Source organism: Orbicella faveolata, unplaced genomic scaffold (genome assembly GCF_042242905.1).
Source record: "Orbicella faveolata isolate gen_17 unplaced genomic scaffold, um_ofav_v1 contig_12, whole genome shotgun sequence".
Lineage (NCBI taxonomy): Eukaryota > Metazoa > Cnidaria > Anthozoa > Scleractinia > Merulinidae > Orbicella > Orbicella faveolata.
The window spans coordinates 18835698-18852819 of NW_028301539.1; the positions used below are offsets into that span (position 1 = coordinate 18835698).

Sequence of the window (17122 nt, forward strand, 5' to 3'; positions counted from 1 at the left end):
TTATTATTACTCAGGTTTCAAAACTCAAGTGGTCGAGTGCAAACATGCAAGAAAAATTTCTATTGTTCAGACGTACTAGTCCTTAAAACTCAGAAATAATACATTAAAGTTTTCCTTTTTCCGTTTCTCTGTTGCATTTCCCCATTCTTACTATTCAGACGTATTTTAAATTTAAACTACTCACTCTGTGAGGAAATCGTGACCTTCGCGTCGAATATAATGACTTGAACACTTCGCTACCACTGTGAAAACAACAAGCTTTATTACCAGATTAAAAGTTTACTTTTGCATTGGTCAGCGGATTTACAAAAAGTCTAACAGGACGCGAAGAAGCGAAGGAGCGAAGGGGCGAAGGAGGGATCGAGTCGGAACTTGGATTGGATTTTCCGATTTAAAACTGATTAACTGAACGGCATTTGACAGTGGAATTTAGCCACGTCAATAAAACGTCCTTCTACAGCAATCACAAGAGATGTGCTCGCCCAAAGAGTGATGGCCACTGAGTTTACTATCGCTACCAGGATATGTCTCCTCCATCTTTTGCGCCATACAGCTATTACAGGGATATTAAGGTAACGGGTTTCAATCGCGAACGATAGGCTTGTAAAAAACCACTCAATAGCCAAGGGAACTAAGGTGGTGGCGGCAAAAGAGAGCAGCAGCTCTAAAGGAGAATTGTTCTCCGTGTAATAGTATTGGTACAAGTACAAGAAGCCGTTTGCAGAGATGACAGCACTTGCTTCGTACACCACGCTCATAATGGCGATATCTGCTGCAAGCCGCTCACGACGAGGAGTACGAAAACCTCCCCAGGCAACTAGTCTTCTCTCCCAGACCTGATTATAAATGTGATCAATCAAAGCTATTGTGCTGCGTTCTACGACTTCAGCAATGCCATGGATTACGCCAATCAACGCAACGGATTCCAATCTGCTTAAATCCACTTGTAAAAGCCTTAACAATACCGCTGACCCACAATACAGCGGAGACAACAGTACGAATGAAGTTCCAGGATGGCTTATCTTCCATAACCGCTGGACACAAGTACGTGAGATGCCTTTGAGAAGCACGACAATCAGAGGTGAAAATAGCGCGATTAATAATCTGCCAGTTTTGTCTTGTTTGTTGTAAAATGGGTAAATGCCAAAGGGTACGAAAAGAGAAAGAACAAATGTTAACATGCACGGAATTGCAAAAAGTACGAACAACTTGAACAGTTTTCTACTGGGGCCGTTAACAAAATGCTTGGAAAAGTTGTACGCTTGTAAACAGACACACGACAAAAACAAAACGTTTAAGGGAAGGGTTTGTGTAGCTGACAACTTGGAATGTGAGATTCCAAGGGCTTGAGTGGCGATTCGATAGCCCGCATCCAAGCAGAAGAAAGGTAGACATAGCAGAAACGTTTTAAGTTTTAGACCCCATATTTGAAACGGCCGAAAAAAGAACAATGAGTTAAGGAAAAACCAGCAGTACATCACAAAGGCAGAGACAGTTTCTGTAATAGTGCTAATCCATTGAAGCTTTATTGGGATCGATTCCTTGGGTTTACCTTCACAACTTAGCCTTGTCTGATAGCAGAGGTAGAAGAGGAGAATAGAGACTATTCCAACAACTGCGGCAGTCAAAACGGACATCACAAATCCAAACAGCAATGAATTCCAAACTGTGCGCCACATCGGTGGTCTAAGCCGCTTCCAAGCCATTGCTCTATCTTCTGGTGGTTCCTGTGTTGTTTCGTTGTCTTCTGTCGAACTTGCGTCTACAAACCTGGCGCCGATATTGCTAGACGCGAGATAATCGAGTGATGTTGCTTCCTTGTTGCTGTATTCTTGGTAAATAACCTCATCCACAGGCTGGCAATACCACTCAGTCCCTTTGTCATCAAGAGGATTGTAGCCAAACAGATCTGAGGTATGTTCCGCTTCATCAAAGTTGTAGTGTTCGGCCACACTTCGCGTAAAGCTGAAAATGATATGGCCACAGACTTCTGCGAAAGCGGTGCTCCCAACCATTATGTGTTTGTTTTCGAAAGACCGATATAAGATCCAGTGGAATTCCTGTTACGTATCTCTGCTGTCGCGCAAACTGGGAGGGATTGCGAGTAAAGTGAAATAAAGTCCTAGCTCTTATTCTGTTGTAGCTGATGCGTTCTATGAGCGTGGTGCTAGCAATGGAAACGAAACTGTATAAGAATGTGTCAGCCATCATCTGAATGCCGTGGGAGAAAACCCTTACAATTACCAAACTTCGCCTTCAGTTGACTTAAACGTTTTTTGATACCCTAGCGCACAAGGGAAGCAAGTTTGGCCCAGAAAAAATTTAAAACACTACAGAGTTGCTGAGGTTATTCACGTATTTTTGACGCTATGCCACATTTCGCTATCTAATAAACTGAAATCATTTATAACCTTAAGTAGTCCTGTTTGTATTATAATTTTGCAGAATCAGTTCTACCAAACGTGAAAACGTCTGATATTCGACCGTATTCCATTCTTATGCCGAAGCTCTGCTTACAGTTAAAACTTTATTCCTAACCCGTTTCCAAACCCCAAATAATAGGTTCTAACTCACTACTCAAAGCGCCTTACTCCTAAGCTACAGTCGGTAAGGAGAATAAGTACTAGTCGACAACGAAATCAACTGAACAAGTGGTTTTTGTTACCAATGTTGCTTTATAGATCAATATAACGCAACATGACGCATGCTATGTTGTGTTATGATGAAGAGGCAACTGCCGGAGTACTTGCACTAGCTTTTGATTGGATAATAAGAATTGGGAACTCTTTGAATGCTTAGAATTCAAAGCTTCATTACTATGGTGACACCATCTGCGAATGGAAGCAGACACATCACTACACGAGGATCATCATGAACTTTCACGTTCAAGTCATGAGGTACTTCCACTTTTTTTTCTGCAGCTCTCTCTCCAGGATCACAAACTCTGCCATTACACAATACCTATGAAGAGAAATGCGTGAACTGTTGCATATTGATGGCCCACTACTTCAGTAAAACAAGTTTACATCAATTTGTTCAGACAGACTTTACGCGCGGTCCTGGGTGGGTTTAGAATATATCAACTTTAGAACTTGAAAATATTTCTTTGTTTCGTAGTTCTGAAGTAGAGCTAACATTCAAAAAGTCAGTTTGGCAAGCTTGCTTGTTTTCCACTGATATTTGTTTTTATAAGCATGCATCATTCGGGGGGAGGTGGGATACTCTATAAATATGGGCATGTGCCACTGTGAAAGGTATGGTTTTCAGGCAGTTTAGTCTGGAATTAGGGATGGAAATCAGACAGTTTTGGTCTAAAATAGGGTAGGGGTTGTTGCTGCCTAGTTTAGAATAGGGTTACAAAATCAAGCTGATCATGGTCTAGAATAGGGTAAGGGTTTCAGTCTCTCAGCGGCACACCCCTACCCAATGATTTAGAGTACCACTCCCCCTCCGGGCATCTTTACTCACGTTATCAATTACAATCAGCCCGCCTTTACGAATAAGCTGTAACGATTTCTCATAGTATTGGACTTTTGAAGTCCAATCAGCATCGATAAAAACCAGATCAAAGCTTCCAGCTTCACCTGCAGCTATGAGATCATCTGAAATAAGACGACAACATAACGTTTAAATTTGCAATAGTCCAACATTCGACGTTTAAAGAGGTTAAGAATGCAGGTCGACCAGGAACTTCGCTCAAGGATTACCTGCAAGCTACGAAACCTAAAGAAAGGTAAAACGATTTAAAAACGACCTCTCGAACTCATTCATAATTCATCATTAGTTTACACAAAGGAAATCATGGCCGTGACTGTATTCTGATGCATAGATATTTACAATTGTGTTTCTCGGTTTTCTCCTAAGTTTAAGTTTGGATTGAGAAAAAACATCAAACACTTAAGACAGTGTTACATTATGTGACGAATTCCTCTCGCCTTTTGATTGGTTCTCACTTATGATCTATAGGACGACAGACGCATAGATGGTGTAATTATAATCAATCAGACACACACTCGCCTAACGGCTCGTGTGCCACTTTCTTGTTCTTACCACATTTTGACGTCAACTGTGATCTATTATTGAACAGACACAAGGCAATATGGAATCTATTTACTATTTTGATAACAATTCCAAACACTTCGAAGTTAGTTAAAAATACTCCGTTGCGCAGTGCATTTTCAACTCTCTTCTCGGTATGTGGAAATGTGGTCCAACACGGTCTTTTGTGTTTGATGAGTTACTTGAATCGAGAAAACCTACTTGATGTCAAGAGAAGAGAAAACCCTGGGAAGTAATCCCTTATATGGGTTATATAGGTATGTGCGGCCACAAACGATATGGATTTTCAACCGTTTTGGTAATAAATAGGGTATCGGTTTTAGCCATTTTGATCATTAATAGGGTCTGAGTTTTGCACTCTTGTCTTGAATTGGGCATTTTTTTTTAGGACAAGCTACTTTTTTATCATTATTGATAAGACCGATCAGCAAAAGCGCTTCACAAATTACGTGTTCGGCAATTTAACATTTATCTGAACTAGGGAATTAAGTATAAGGCAGGTCTGAAACAGGGTATTGATTTAGGGTCAGGTCATAAATAGGGTATTGAAAATCGCAGATTTTGGTCATTATTAGGGTAAGGTTTTTGGGAAACGGTCTGCACACCCCCACCCAATTTTTATCAGAGTATCCCACCGGAGAAAAAAGTTCTCCCAGGTCAGTCCGAACAAAGCCTGGCTGCATAAAGACTCGTCAAGTAGAGCGAAGTTGAACTGCTACCTGCTTTCAAAATTTCTAATTAATTTTACGTATAGTTATCTTTTACAGCACGTGTGTAACTGTGAATAAAATTTGATGAAAACTTATGTTGTCACAAAATACCAGTTCTGATCTTACCTAGAGTTGTGAGGGCAGATTGTAACCTTAAATCAATCTTTGACTCAACATCTGCCTGGAAAACAAAAAAGGGCACTAACGTCAAATTTACAGTGTTCAAAATTTAACGAAATACTGGATGAGGTCAAGCATGATTTGATAGTCCGTTTTTTTTAACCTTACTTGTGAACACTTGCAAGTACCCTACAGTACTGGCTAAGAGGTAAGTCTACATATGAGCCAAGAGGCCCATCAGGCACCTGGGTAGAGAGAGGCATTGTGATAGTTAAGAGTCTTGCCCAAGAAGACAACACAATGCCCCATGCCTGGGCTTGAACCCAGACCTTTAGATCCAGAGTCGAGCACACTAACCATGAGGCCACTGTGCCGACAGACTACTGTTGCAATCAATCTGACCAGATCTTTCTCAGTGGTTCTGTGCTTCACTGCAGGGGCGTAGCAGGGGGTCACACTGTGTCAAAGTGAGGGTACTCACCAGACTGTCATGTCATTTTCACCACCTGTTGCAGGTTGTTTGCTTTAAAAAAGGCTTACAAAATGGGGGGGGGGGGGTCATGGGCACCCCAGGACCCCCTAGCCACGCCCCTGCACTGATGGTATTACCAGTGCATGACTCCTGAGTTCAATGCTCTCAATTTCATGATGGTACATTTAAATTTCCACACACAATAAAAAATTAAATGTTGAGGGCTCTGTCATGCATCCAATATACTGTGACCTTCAGGAGTACTTTAATGCAAGTAAAACGTATCAAGGGTTTGCAACATGCATGAGGGCTACAACTATGCAGCCCTATGCATGCTTTGAATGCTAAACACAGTCGCAGCCACAATTTTGCAGTATCACATCAGTGTGAAACTTGATTGACTTTAAAGGTACTTCACCTTTGACCAAGTGGCACACCTTAACTGCCACTGAGATCCTGAAAAACTGATTCTCTTAGAAAAGCAGTCAAATAACAAATGTTCAAGTTACCTCTTTGAAGTAATGCTGGCTCTGCACCTCACTCATGAACTCATCTGTTATGTCACATGCCACAACTTTACCATCTGGGGGCAGTGCCATGGCCATACTCAGAGTATTGTAGCCAGTATAAATACCTGAATGAAAGCACAATGATAGTGGCAAAGTTATTCAGATAGAAAGAAATCTTATCATGTGCCAACTGAAACATGTACAAGGAAAGCCTGATCCAAGTTAACTCCCACGTAAAGATCGCAAGAAATGTAGTAAGACTACCAATGATTTATTTAAGTGTCCTCCTTCCAGTGAGACCCTACCCAATTTAATCCCCCCCTTTTAAACCTAATAATAGTGTACTTTTTGTATTCGATTGTTGTATTTGTTTCCATGTAAATATCTATCTTATTTAGAGACATATTGTAGCCCATTAACATTGTTATTTTTAAATGTAACATAAGATATGTAATTTTATCTTTTGAACAATAAAGACACTTTATTTATTTATTTAATACCTTTCCAATATCAGGGTACATGACGCGCCAAGGAGGGTACTCCCTTATATGGGCTATAAAGGTATGTGCAGCCCTAAAGGGTACGGTTTTTAATTCATTTTAGTCATAAATAGGGTATTGATTTTGGCTATTTTGGTCATAAACAGGGTAAGGTTTTTGCACACTGTATGTACTCATGTATGTATGTTTGTATGTACTCTAGTCTTGAATTGGGTATGTTTCTTAGAAGAAGCTACTTTTTCATCATTATTACTTAGACCATCAACAAAAGTCCTTTATAACTTATGTTTAGGGCAACTGTGCCAGCTGCAACGGTCATAAAATAATATGGTATCAAATTTGTGGTCAGGTCATAAATAGGGTAGCAAAAATCACAGATTTTGGTCATAAATGGGGTAAAGGTTTTGGGGAGTGGGCTGCACACCCCCAACCAACTTTTCTGAGAGTACCCCCCCCCCCCCCCCGATTAGATGGTCATGCCCTTTCCCAGAGGCCATGATTCTTTTGTTTTAACTACCAAGAAATCAGAAGGTGAGCCAACATTAATCACAGCAGTTACACTGCCCCCCCCCCCCCCCCCCATGCATGATTAGAAACAGTTAACAAAGTTGAATGCATGCACACAGTCAAACCAGAACCAGGATTTCTGACTCCAGCTTTTTATTTTGCCTAGAGCATTGGGTGTTCAGTTGCCACTGACTGAAAAAGGTCCAGGCTCTGGGGATGAAACTGCAAACTGAAGGAGGTGTACAAAAATGCAGCCTTGCAAAACAGACTTACAAAATAAGGTAGCTAGCCTAAAATAGAAATACCACTCATACTTCTTGAATCCAGAATATTTTGTATCTCTTGTGCTGTTATTATCTTTACTGATCAAGAGCTAACAATAAACAGGCTAAGCACTGGGTGTTTTTCAGGTCAACTGGAGTGTTCTTCTGGCTTGGTAGGGTCTGGGTTCAAGCTGTGGGTGGAGTAGTTGGGTACAAAAAATTTCTAAAGTTAGCATATAGCTGACCTAATGTTATGTCTCAGGCAGTATTAGTGACTAGGAGTAATTTTGCTCCCCCGGGATAGAATGCTAGTTCCTTGGAGTTACCACCACCATTAAAATTGCTGGTTTCAATTTTTAAACTTGGATGGACTAAGAAGCACTGTTAGAGTTAAGTGTCTTGCCCCAGAACACATTGCAGTGACCCCAGCCAGGAACTCTAACTCAGACTTCTTAATCTGAGTTGAAGATCAATAACCATTATGTCATCACATCTATCAGCCAACCCCCAACCGTTTAATCTCATGTCCTCCAGTTAATACCAGCCATATTAGAGACACAGCTCATCACTGAGCTTTCTCTTAGGTCAATAGTCACTTAACAGACATCAGATGCTTATCTTACCTATTTCTATAACCTTTTTGGCGTTGATCAACTCTAACAACAGTCTCATAAATTGTGCTTCATCAGCACTGCAAATCATTCTATGGCCTGGGTGGTCCAAGGTTGCCTGAGATCAAATTATATTAATTATTATCATTAGACAGATACTGTAAAAGGCTTACTCCTTTTTCAAGGTCTCACAGAGAGTTTCTGCCATAGCCTAAGCTTGGTTCTAGTTTTAATGATAAACTGTATCTACGTCTCTAATGCCAAGCCTTCAGCCCTAAGTTCAGCCGATAAAACTCCTGTCGCCCATGATTATATTTCTCTTTCTCATAAAACAACTGAATCCAATAATTCATAGTTGATTTATTGTGAAGCCAGAGCTTTGGGCAATTCCCTATAAAACAAATTGTTTTCCATCTCCTTCCCTCTCCAGGGTTGTAGCCAGTATGTCAGGCAAACCAAGGCACTTGCCTCAGTAATTTTTGTTTTTGTTTTTGTTGTTTTCTTTTTCTGAAAGGGAAAGTTAAACATTGCTAAATATCTGGAAAGAGAATTTGGCCTTGGACATTGCCTCAACCATAATTTTTTCTGGCTAGTCGACTGTGCTGTCATCAAAGTGGGTCAGTTGGTTGGGTAAAAAGAGAGACTGAGAAACTAAAATTGATCGAGGGAGCCAGAGTCTGGCAAACTCTGCCTGTCAATTTTTGTTCCAGTTACTAAATGCTGTGTAACAAAACCTTTGTTTGCAAGTATGCAACGCTGAGAGATATATCAAGTGACATCCACTGACAAACACTTCAATTTAACATACAAGTTAATAAATAAGGTACAAAAGACTTTTATTCAAAACAAAATCTCCAAATCACATGATCTGATGAATTGTTTATTATTATTATTATCATCATCATCATCATCATCATTATTATTATTATTTAAAACAAAGAATGTGAATTAAGTTTTTTTAAAAAGTTTTGCTTGTCACACAGAGTATCTGGAATTTTTCTTTGACTTTTCAAAAGTAAACGGCACACAATGCATGCAGAAGCAATGATGTTTAAAAATTGTTCATAGAAGATTGGAACATGAGCAGACAAACTGATTCTTAAACTTTTGGGGTAGAAATTTTAGGGGGTTTACATTTAGGGTAGTCCATTGGTGGTTCATTCAAGTAGCTCATGTACCAGGTCCATCTTGTTAGTCCATGTGCTAGGGGTCAGCGAAATGTACCAACCCAAATAAAAAGCACTCTGCTGAAAAGTTCCTATCTCTGAAATCAACACCTTATTATCTTTAAAGATATTTGGCAAAGCTAATTACCTCACCGGAAATTAATTTGTTGTTTTAACCATATACTTGTCCAAGAGAAAATCATTTTCTCTTGACTTGTCATATTGCATGTGCAACCTGCTTGTCTATCTAAAATTGTATATATCGAAGATATGTTGTTATGAGTTTGCCCGTGAGTGCAAATTTATCCGACACTGTATAAACCAAAATCTACCCCCAAATCTTCGTTTAAAAGCTGAAATTAAAAGCACTCCGCTGATCCTACAAACAGCAAAGGAAAGCCGCAAAGTACAAGTTTCTCTCTCTGAAATCGACACCTTATTATCTTTAAAGATATTTGGCAACACTAATTACCTCACAGAAAATTAATTTGTTGTTAACCGTCATCAATGAACTTTATACAATTATTGATTGTTTAATCACAGCCACTCTTTCGTTGACAGAAAATATAAAACAGCACATTTCCAAAACTTCATGAAAAACTGCAAACTGCAAACGAATCGTACCCTGACTTCATTGTTACTACTGTAAACTGTATATTTCAGTACTCATACAATGCTCATTCAATTCACTTCAAGACTGGCAAAAGTACAACTGCGCTACCAATCCGTAAATTTTATGTAGACCCTTCAGTTATTGGTTGTGCAACTTACTTGTCTACCTAAATTTGTATGTATGGACGATATGTTCTTATTACGAGTTTGCCAGTGAGCACAAATTTATCCGACACTGTATAAACCAAAATCAACCCCCAAATCTTTGTCTAAAAGCTGAAATTAAAAGCACTCCGCTGATCCTACAAACAGCAAAGGAAAACCACAAAGGAAACCCGCAAAGGAATGTTACTCTCTCTGAAATTGACACCTTATTATCTTTAAAAATATTTGGCAACACTAATTACCTCACCCGAAATTAATTTGTTGTTTTAACTGTTCACTTGTCATATCGATTAAAAGTAGTCTGCTGATCCTACAAACAGCAAAGGAAAGCTGCAAAGCCTTCACCTATCACCTGTGCGACTTACTTGTCTATCTAAACTTGTATGTATGGAGGATATGTTCTTATTATGAGTTTGCCTGTGAACGCAAATTTATCCGATACTGTTTAAACCAAAATCCACCCCTAAATCTTCTTTTAAAAGCTACAATTAAAAGCACTCTGCTGAACCTACAAACAGCAAAGGAAAGCAGCAAAAGAACTCCCAGAGTACATTTCACTTCCACAGGGGGATAAATCGTGTGCAACATAAGCGCACAGACATAAGCGCGACAAACTATGCAAAATCACTATCCAAAGGAATGCATGCATGCAATGATGTCACACAATACGTCATCACTTAAAAATGGTTCGGTTGGGCAATGGGAAATGAAACATTTCATGGGGATGGCCTTAGATTTCACTTTCAGTTTTTTCTGGAATTAAGACACTCTTGAAATACTTCCAAGGCTACTTTGGTAATTTTTTTTGTATAATTGCTGATCACTGGTTTATGCTGATCAGTTTTCTATCAGGATAAATAAAGATTTTTATATTTTTATGGGTTTTTTTATACTTTTCTTCAGCCATATGTACATTCATATAATTTTCATTTTGTAGTCAGAAATAATGTCATCAGTTGCAGCATGTTGAACAAAAAGCTCGATCTGTAGCTCAGTGCAACTATGCACAATTATAGATAACAGAGTTCCCCCTATAGGCCTGGGGGTGTACTCTAATATAAAAGAGGGTCATAGAGGGGTATTCTCAAATTGCGTGATAAGCTGATTTTGTTTTCCGTGAAACGTGACTTTAAGAAATTATTCTTCATGATCCGTGACCTGAGTGCTTTGCGCGACCCATGAAGAACTTGAATTACGAACCGATATTCGTGATTTCACCACTCTGTTCTTCGTGATTTTGAGACACAAGTCCTCTGAATGGTTAGAGTCGTCTATTGAAAGAACTCGAAAGTGATTAAGGTATGCAATTTGCAATATGGAGCCTTAACTTAGCCTCTTTCTAGCATAAGAACAGGTTATTAAAAAGAGTACCTTACTTGCTTATTGTTGTGATTCAGGAATATCAAATTTTAATATCCATGATTCGTAATTCGCTTTTTTTGTGGCTCATGAACAGTGCCAGAGACCACCCCTGTACGACCCTCATAAAAGGAAAGGGTATGCTTGTCAGTAATTTTGAAAAGAACCCCTAAGAGGTGCCAAGATCCTGTTTTGAAGGTGTGGCTTGAAATTTTCTTCACCCCTAAGAGGTACCAATTCCAAAAAAGCACATTATCGCAGGTCAATTTTTTCCAGCTCAATACCCTAAAAGGTACCACAAAGGCTCCTGCTGAAGACTTTTTGAGGCTGAATACACGAAGAGGTACCAAAATCACTTTTTTGACCCCTAAAAGGTATGACGAGCACCCCAGTCCTTTTTTATATGTGAGTCCCTCCCCCCTGGGCTTATAGGTACATGACTCTGCTTCAGGGTTGTTAATAATGGCCATAACGCACATCACCTGTTATGGCTGAGCATGCTTGATGGGCCCTTGATGGTACGGGTGAACTGGCCTGTAGTTGGTACAACTCTCCCATAAAGTAGCAAGTGTATTATGGGTGTGAAGATCAAGACTACAGATGAATCAAGACTTAATGACAGCCCTGCTTGACAGGTGACAAAATATTTATTATACATATTTTGCGTAGCTTGCAGAATAAAGACCAAGACGAGGAGGTAATTAATAGCAAGATACTTCAGCAAAATAAAAATGATTTGCAACAAAGGGTCAGTGGATTAAGACTTAACCACATAATTGGTCTGCTTAAGACTGGCATATCACAAGATTTTGTGATAACTGAGTTGAAGGATGGTTTAATCGTTGAGGCCCTGTTAGGGGTAAATTCCAACAAGCGACATGGCCTTGAAACGGCGACACGAGAGCCTCGAACTGGCGACAAAACGACAGACTACCCCAGCAAAATAGGGAAAGTGACACCAATGTCAAAATAGACCGACAGCAAATTTCAGATTTGTGAAAGCAGTAAATGTTCTAAACAATAACATCAATAAGGGTTCAAGAAAACCAATAAATGAGTCATAAATACGTCTCATTTTACTGACTGAAATATATTAATGTCATTAATGACATTAATTAACAAAAACTAATATCCAACTGCGGCTCGTCACGGGAGGAGGATTGTGTGAAGAGTCCAAAGAAAGTCTGGGTAGGAGGCTAGACCCATGTGTGCGTGCGCTCCTTCTATCTGTCATCTGTTGGAGATATTTTACTTCATCTGTCACCGAGATGCTATAGCAGGTAAAGTGGATGTAGAACATTTTCAGAGAGGAGACAACTTTGTCAAACCGACAGAGATGTTGTACGAGACATTTCTTAGATATCAAAATGAAGTGGAAGATTTTTTGCCAGACAAAGGAAGTTGCGAGGAGACCAGCAACCTTGACTTCGAAAATGAAAACCAATCAGACGTGGTCTTCGGCGGAATGTCCTTACATACATCATCTGGAAGGAGTGTCATTCGCCCAGACCATTTAGACCTCTGACTAGAGCTTTTCAAATAATAGCGTAGCCGCCCCAAAACATACACTATTATCACTCCATTGCTGTCAGTTGTGTCTTCAGTGACTTCAGTTTTTGGGGGCAGCGTGGTCGAGTGGTTAGGGCGCCGGACTTGAAATCCAAAGGTCGCGGGTTCATGTCCTGCTCTAACCACTAAGCTGGAGTCGTTTCTCGGTAGACCCTACTTCAACTCCTCAGTCATGCTTGTAAATAGCCAACTGGTCTGTCTGCCTCCCGCCAGTTGGGATTTTTAAGCCTATTATGTTTAGTTGATATATTTGTTTCTTTCAGTTTAAGTGGCATGCCTGTGAACTAGCTAGGTGTAGCTAAGTGTATTGACCACTATAAACAACAACAACAACAACAACAGTTGATGTTTTAATATTCTCTACATTACTATCGTGTCAAATTTGATACAAGGCATTCACTTTTAACTGGTAATGTCACATTGATTTATTATTTATTGGGGTCGTTAATAGTCTAGCCATGGATCGAGGTTGAATAAACTGCACCTACAAAAACTGAAAGTCACTTTGGTCTCGGTTTTTATTATTATTTTTATTATTATTATTATTATTATTATTATTATTATTATTATTATTTTATTATTATTTTTTTTTGGCAAAATATGGCTAGAACAGACCACTTCTTAAAGTGCCACTGAAACGAAATTTTCGTACTCTCTTTTTTTAGCCCAATTTATAGTTTCAAACGTGCTTAAAATAATGGTGAACTTTATTTCTGTCAAATCCTAACGGAAAGTGCTCTTTTTAGCTGCTGAAATCGACTTTTTGGAGCAAAACTGTGTCCGGGCTCTGGAACCGAGTTTAAGGACCTTGTGACGTCACTGGTTGTATTCACGCAAGAAGCGCTTAAGATTCTCTCTTGTTTTCATTTGATTTATTTAAGTTTATTCTTCATATTGTCGATACCTACTAGTTTCCTACCTTGTAATTTCAGTCCAGCCTTGACAGGAAATACACATCATAAACGTTGGAGGGCGCCAAAGAATGTAGATTCACCAAAATGAATGCTACAGATTAGAACAGCTCAGTATACTTTTCGAACATCTTGAGTACTCGATTGGAGATTTCGAAGACGAGTGTGGCAACTTTTGTATCACGTCCTGAAGCCTAAACACGATATTTCGTCGTCTGTTTTCAGCCTGGTTCTGAAATTTGGATTCTCACGTTTATCTAAGGTCTATTAACAAGGTTCGAATATATCCTCGGCAACTTTGCTGCATTAAAAGCCGTAAGCGCATCAGCCATCCGCACAATCATGAAGTTATTAACGGTCCACAAGCTTTGAGTCGAGTACTTCTTTGCACACAGAGAGCATCTTTTTATGATACTAATAAGTGAGAGTTCTTGTGGTAGACAAAATGTATCTTTGAAAATTGTGATCCGCAGCAGGGTTTGCTTTATCGCCGCATACGTATCAGTGTAAACAAAGCGGGAATTTCGCTTCTCTTTTACACGTATCTCCCAATTGTAATATTTCACGGCCGATGGATAACTTGGAGTTCTTTAGCACATACTTACGTCTATGATCTTCATTTAATAGTATTCAAGTTCAAAGCAATTCGTTAAACGTCACTAGTTTATTATTTAGTCGAAGGTTTATTACACAGAATTTGAACTAATTTGCATATATGACCTTTTGCCGCCGACATTGTCACGCTTTCTCTCGTTTCCTGAAAACATATAATTGTAGGGTCATGGCAGCTAAGTTTACCTTTATAGTTTAAATTCGCTCCCTCATATAAAATAACAGGGTTTCTTAAATTGTTGCTGTTGTGATAACTTGTAGGATGTAGCAGATACAACTAGACTAAAGGTCACTGTGGCACAATCTCGTCCGCGGTGAAACTCACAAAGCGTCCAGTTTCCTCGAAGCGAAGCGACTCGAAAACTCGAAACGTTGTTGCTACGATTCGTGCAGCAGCACTCCGGATAATATTTTCAAAAGCCGCTTTCTCTTGTTTTCATGTCTTTTAACTTTATGAGTGTAGATATTGTTTAATTGAGTGCTGGCCATTTCACTAAGAGTCCCGATCATTTTGCGATCTAAGAACTCCCACTCGTTTGCTTGCTTACATAAAATATCCAATTAAATAGACTGAAAAGCCCCAGGATCGACTCTCCACCTCTTCATGTCTAAGGCTACTCTTATTATCTGCTTTACAGCCCTGAGATGTCCTTAAGATGTTTTGGGGGGGGCTTCGAACAGTATTCTCTTCTCCCATAATCACTCTAAATTTTCAGCGCGGCATGAGAGCAATACAACCAGTGACGTCACTAGGCTGTTTTGGCCGCGCCAAGATGGCCGCCAATTTTGGGCTTAACCAGCCAATTTCGAACGGCTGAAAAAGCAGTTTTCGCTTACCGTATGCGAAAAAAAAGTCTGCAGTGTTTCCAAGTAAGGTTGAAACTTTATTACTAAGCAAAAATCTCACATACGAAAATTTCGTTTCAGTGGCACTTTAAGTCAAACTTTGATTGATTTTTGTTTTCCTGATGTTTGTCTTCGCATTGTCAGTATTTTAATAAACAAATGTGTTATGATGTATTATGCACGTGTATAATTTCGTTTCAATTGAACAAGGTCAAATTCCCGACACAATTCCTCTAAGAAGAAATTCCGACAGACGACATAAGAACCTTGCAAAATGCCGACATAGCTGCTTGTGAAAATCAGACAGGGAACATGGGCACCCCCCCTAACAGGGCCTCATCATTTGGGCACAATTTTCAGAATTCAAGATAGCCTGCATGGCAGGCATTCAAAGGTGAAGGAGAGGGGAAACCTGAGAGGAAAGGAGAAGGGAAAACTAGAAGTGCAAAGCGGGATTGTAGGGGGATGGAAGGAAATGCCTGCAAGTATGTCATTATTTTCTTCACTTTTTTTGTCCACCAGATGAACATAAAAATCATGATTGGTCAGACTTGGTCAGTACTTCATTGACTGGTCAGTTAAATGCAATTCAAGTACTTTAGCATCCTGCTTTTTGTGTAACCATACCTGGTGTAGGGCAGAGGCAAGTAACATTGTATACCCTCTTCAGGACAGCAAGACCAGAAAACCATATCCTACACAGCAGCACATCTGATGCTTTTACCATGTCTAAATTAGGTATATGTTTATGTCTCTGTAGAGGCTAAATAAGGGGTCACCACACTGCCCCCCCCCACCCCACCCCACCCCCCTCCCTCATGAAATATATTTAGTAAATGATTTTGAGAATATGAACTTAAAGACACTTAAATATAGAATTTAAATGTGTTAACCAGATACCTGCTATGGCTGGTGAGACCAGAACTGTTCGTTGCCAATTTAAATAATACAAACTTCTTACCTGTCTAAGTTTCATGAGTGGTAAAGGCTCGCGGATTCCATATTCCAAAACATACTTCGCGACTGGGCTGTGTTCAGAGTTGACTTTAAAAGGCGCATTGAAGGAGTTCCTACGTTCAAAACCTCGACTAATAACAAATCCTAGTGCGGCAGATGAAAGCGCAATCCCCACCGCTCCGAATAATAACTTGTTTTCACCTAAAAACGACATCATTTTGCTGGCACAGTTCTCCATTATTTTTCGTAAACCTGATCTTTTACTGGCGGGGGGACTGGGCAAGAGATTACCTCAGGCCAGGGCGCTTTTTGGAGTTCAATTTCTGCTTTGCATACGCCTGGCGCGCAGGGTTCGCGCAGGATTCGCGCAGGATTCAGGATTCAGCGGGCGGGAAAATTTTACTGTCCTGCCGTCAATGTAAGTAGACAAGAAAGGCATTGAAATCAGGCAGCTTTTCTCTCCGGAGAAGGGATTTAAGGATTTATTGGGGATTTAGGAATTTATCCTACCTGGCGAAATGTCGCCTAGTAGGATAATAGTTGTCTTATTATGAACAAAATATGCTGTTCCTCGTCAAATTAAACCCGGAATTCTTAAGTTAACTATTAGAAGAGGTCAAACCAACTTAAGCATTGTCTTTATTTTTGTTAGCTGCGAAGAAAAAGGCTATTATCGTGTCATATCGGAGGGACAGCTCAGTTTTGACTGCCGCTCGTACTGCGGGCTCATCCCGAGCCGCTGTATAACGTATGCAAAGTGGTTTTAGCTATTCTAAATTCCCGGGGTGGCGTTTAGTCCTCAGCACCGCAGCTGAGACCAGAATCCTTGATTTATATCCCTAAGCGAGTGGACGAGCATCCCCGACCTTTTCAAATGGGCGTTCCCCACCGGACAGTCCCCAGTTGTTCAATGGCAGTATAACGCTATCCACAGGGTAAATCACTATAGAGCGTATTCACTCACGTCCAGCAGCCATGCAATTTTATTGGAACAAAAGAAAGTGTTTACATAAGAAAAGAGTTGAACTCCCAAAGGATTGGTTTGGTACACCAACATGGCCACCGTTTCATTGCTCTGGAACACCAATATGGCTGCCATGACGTCATGCGCATACGCTTTATCCATATCCAGTGAGTAGGTGACAACAAAACAAACCGCGCTATCGGTGTTTCG

General features: G+C 39.9%; 2 protein-coding genes across 2 annotated transcripts; both read right to left on the bottom strand.

Annotated features, from left to right (window-relative positions):
- Window positions 1–237: 237 nt before the first annotated feature.
- Window positions 238–2142, bottom strand: LOC110059653 (uncharacterized). The gene has a single exon (XM_020766381.2). The coding sequence runs from the start codon at window positions 2013–2015 to the stop codon at window positions 402–404; it is 1614 nt and encodes a 537-aa protein (XP_020622040.1). The 5' UTR covers window positions 2016–2142; the 3' UTR covers window positions 238–401.
- A 196-nt stretch (window positions 2143–2338) lies between these two features.
- On the bottom strand, window positions 2339–16228 carry LOC110059654 (putative caffeoyl-CoA O-methyltransferase 2). The gene is made up of 6 exons (XM_020766382.2): window positions 15953–16228; window positions 7764–7869; window positions 5871–5995; window positions 4896–4950; window positions 3469–3602; window positions 2339–2961 (listed from the first exon to the last, which is right to left on the bottom strand). Exons 1-6 carry the CDS (start codon window positions 16184–16186, stop codon window positions 2803–2805), a joined length of 813 nt encoding a protein of 270 aa, XP_020622041.1. The 5' UTR covers window positions 16187–16228; the 3' UTR covers window positions 2339–2802.
- Between the last annotated feature and the right edge of the window lie 894 nt (window positions 16229–17122).

What these genes read in the sequence shown, in the direction of transcription:
- LOC110059654 (XM_020766382.2), bottom strand. Translation starts at nt 16,186, where the DNA reads ATGGAGAACTGTGCCAGCAAAATGATGTCGTTTTTAGGTGAAAACAAG. An exon ending in GCCAGCATTACTTCAAAGAG is followed by an intron (nt 4,951 to 5,870) that starts GTAACTTGAACA and finishes TTTGTTTTCCAG; the next exon opens with GCAGATGTTGAGTCAAAGAT. An exon ending in ATCTGCCCTCACAACTCTAG is followed by an intron (nt 3,603 to 4,895) that starts GTAAGATCAGAA and finishes GTCTTATTTCAG; the next exon opens with ATGATCTCATAGCTGCAGGT.
- LOC110059653 (XM_020766381.2), bottom strand. Translation starts at nt 2,015, where the DNA reads ATGGTTGGGAGCACCGCTTTCGCAGAAGTCTGTGGCCATATCATTTTC.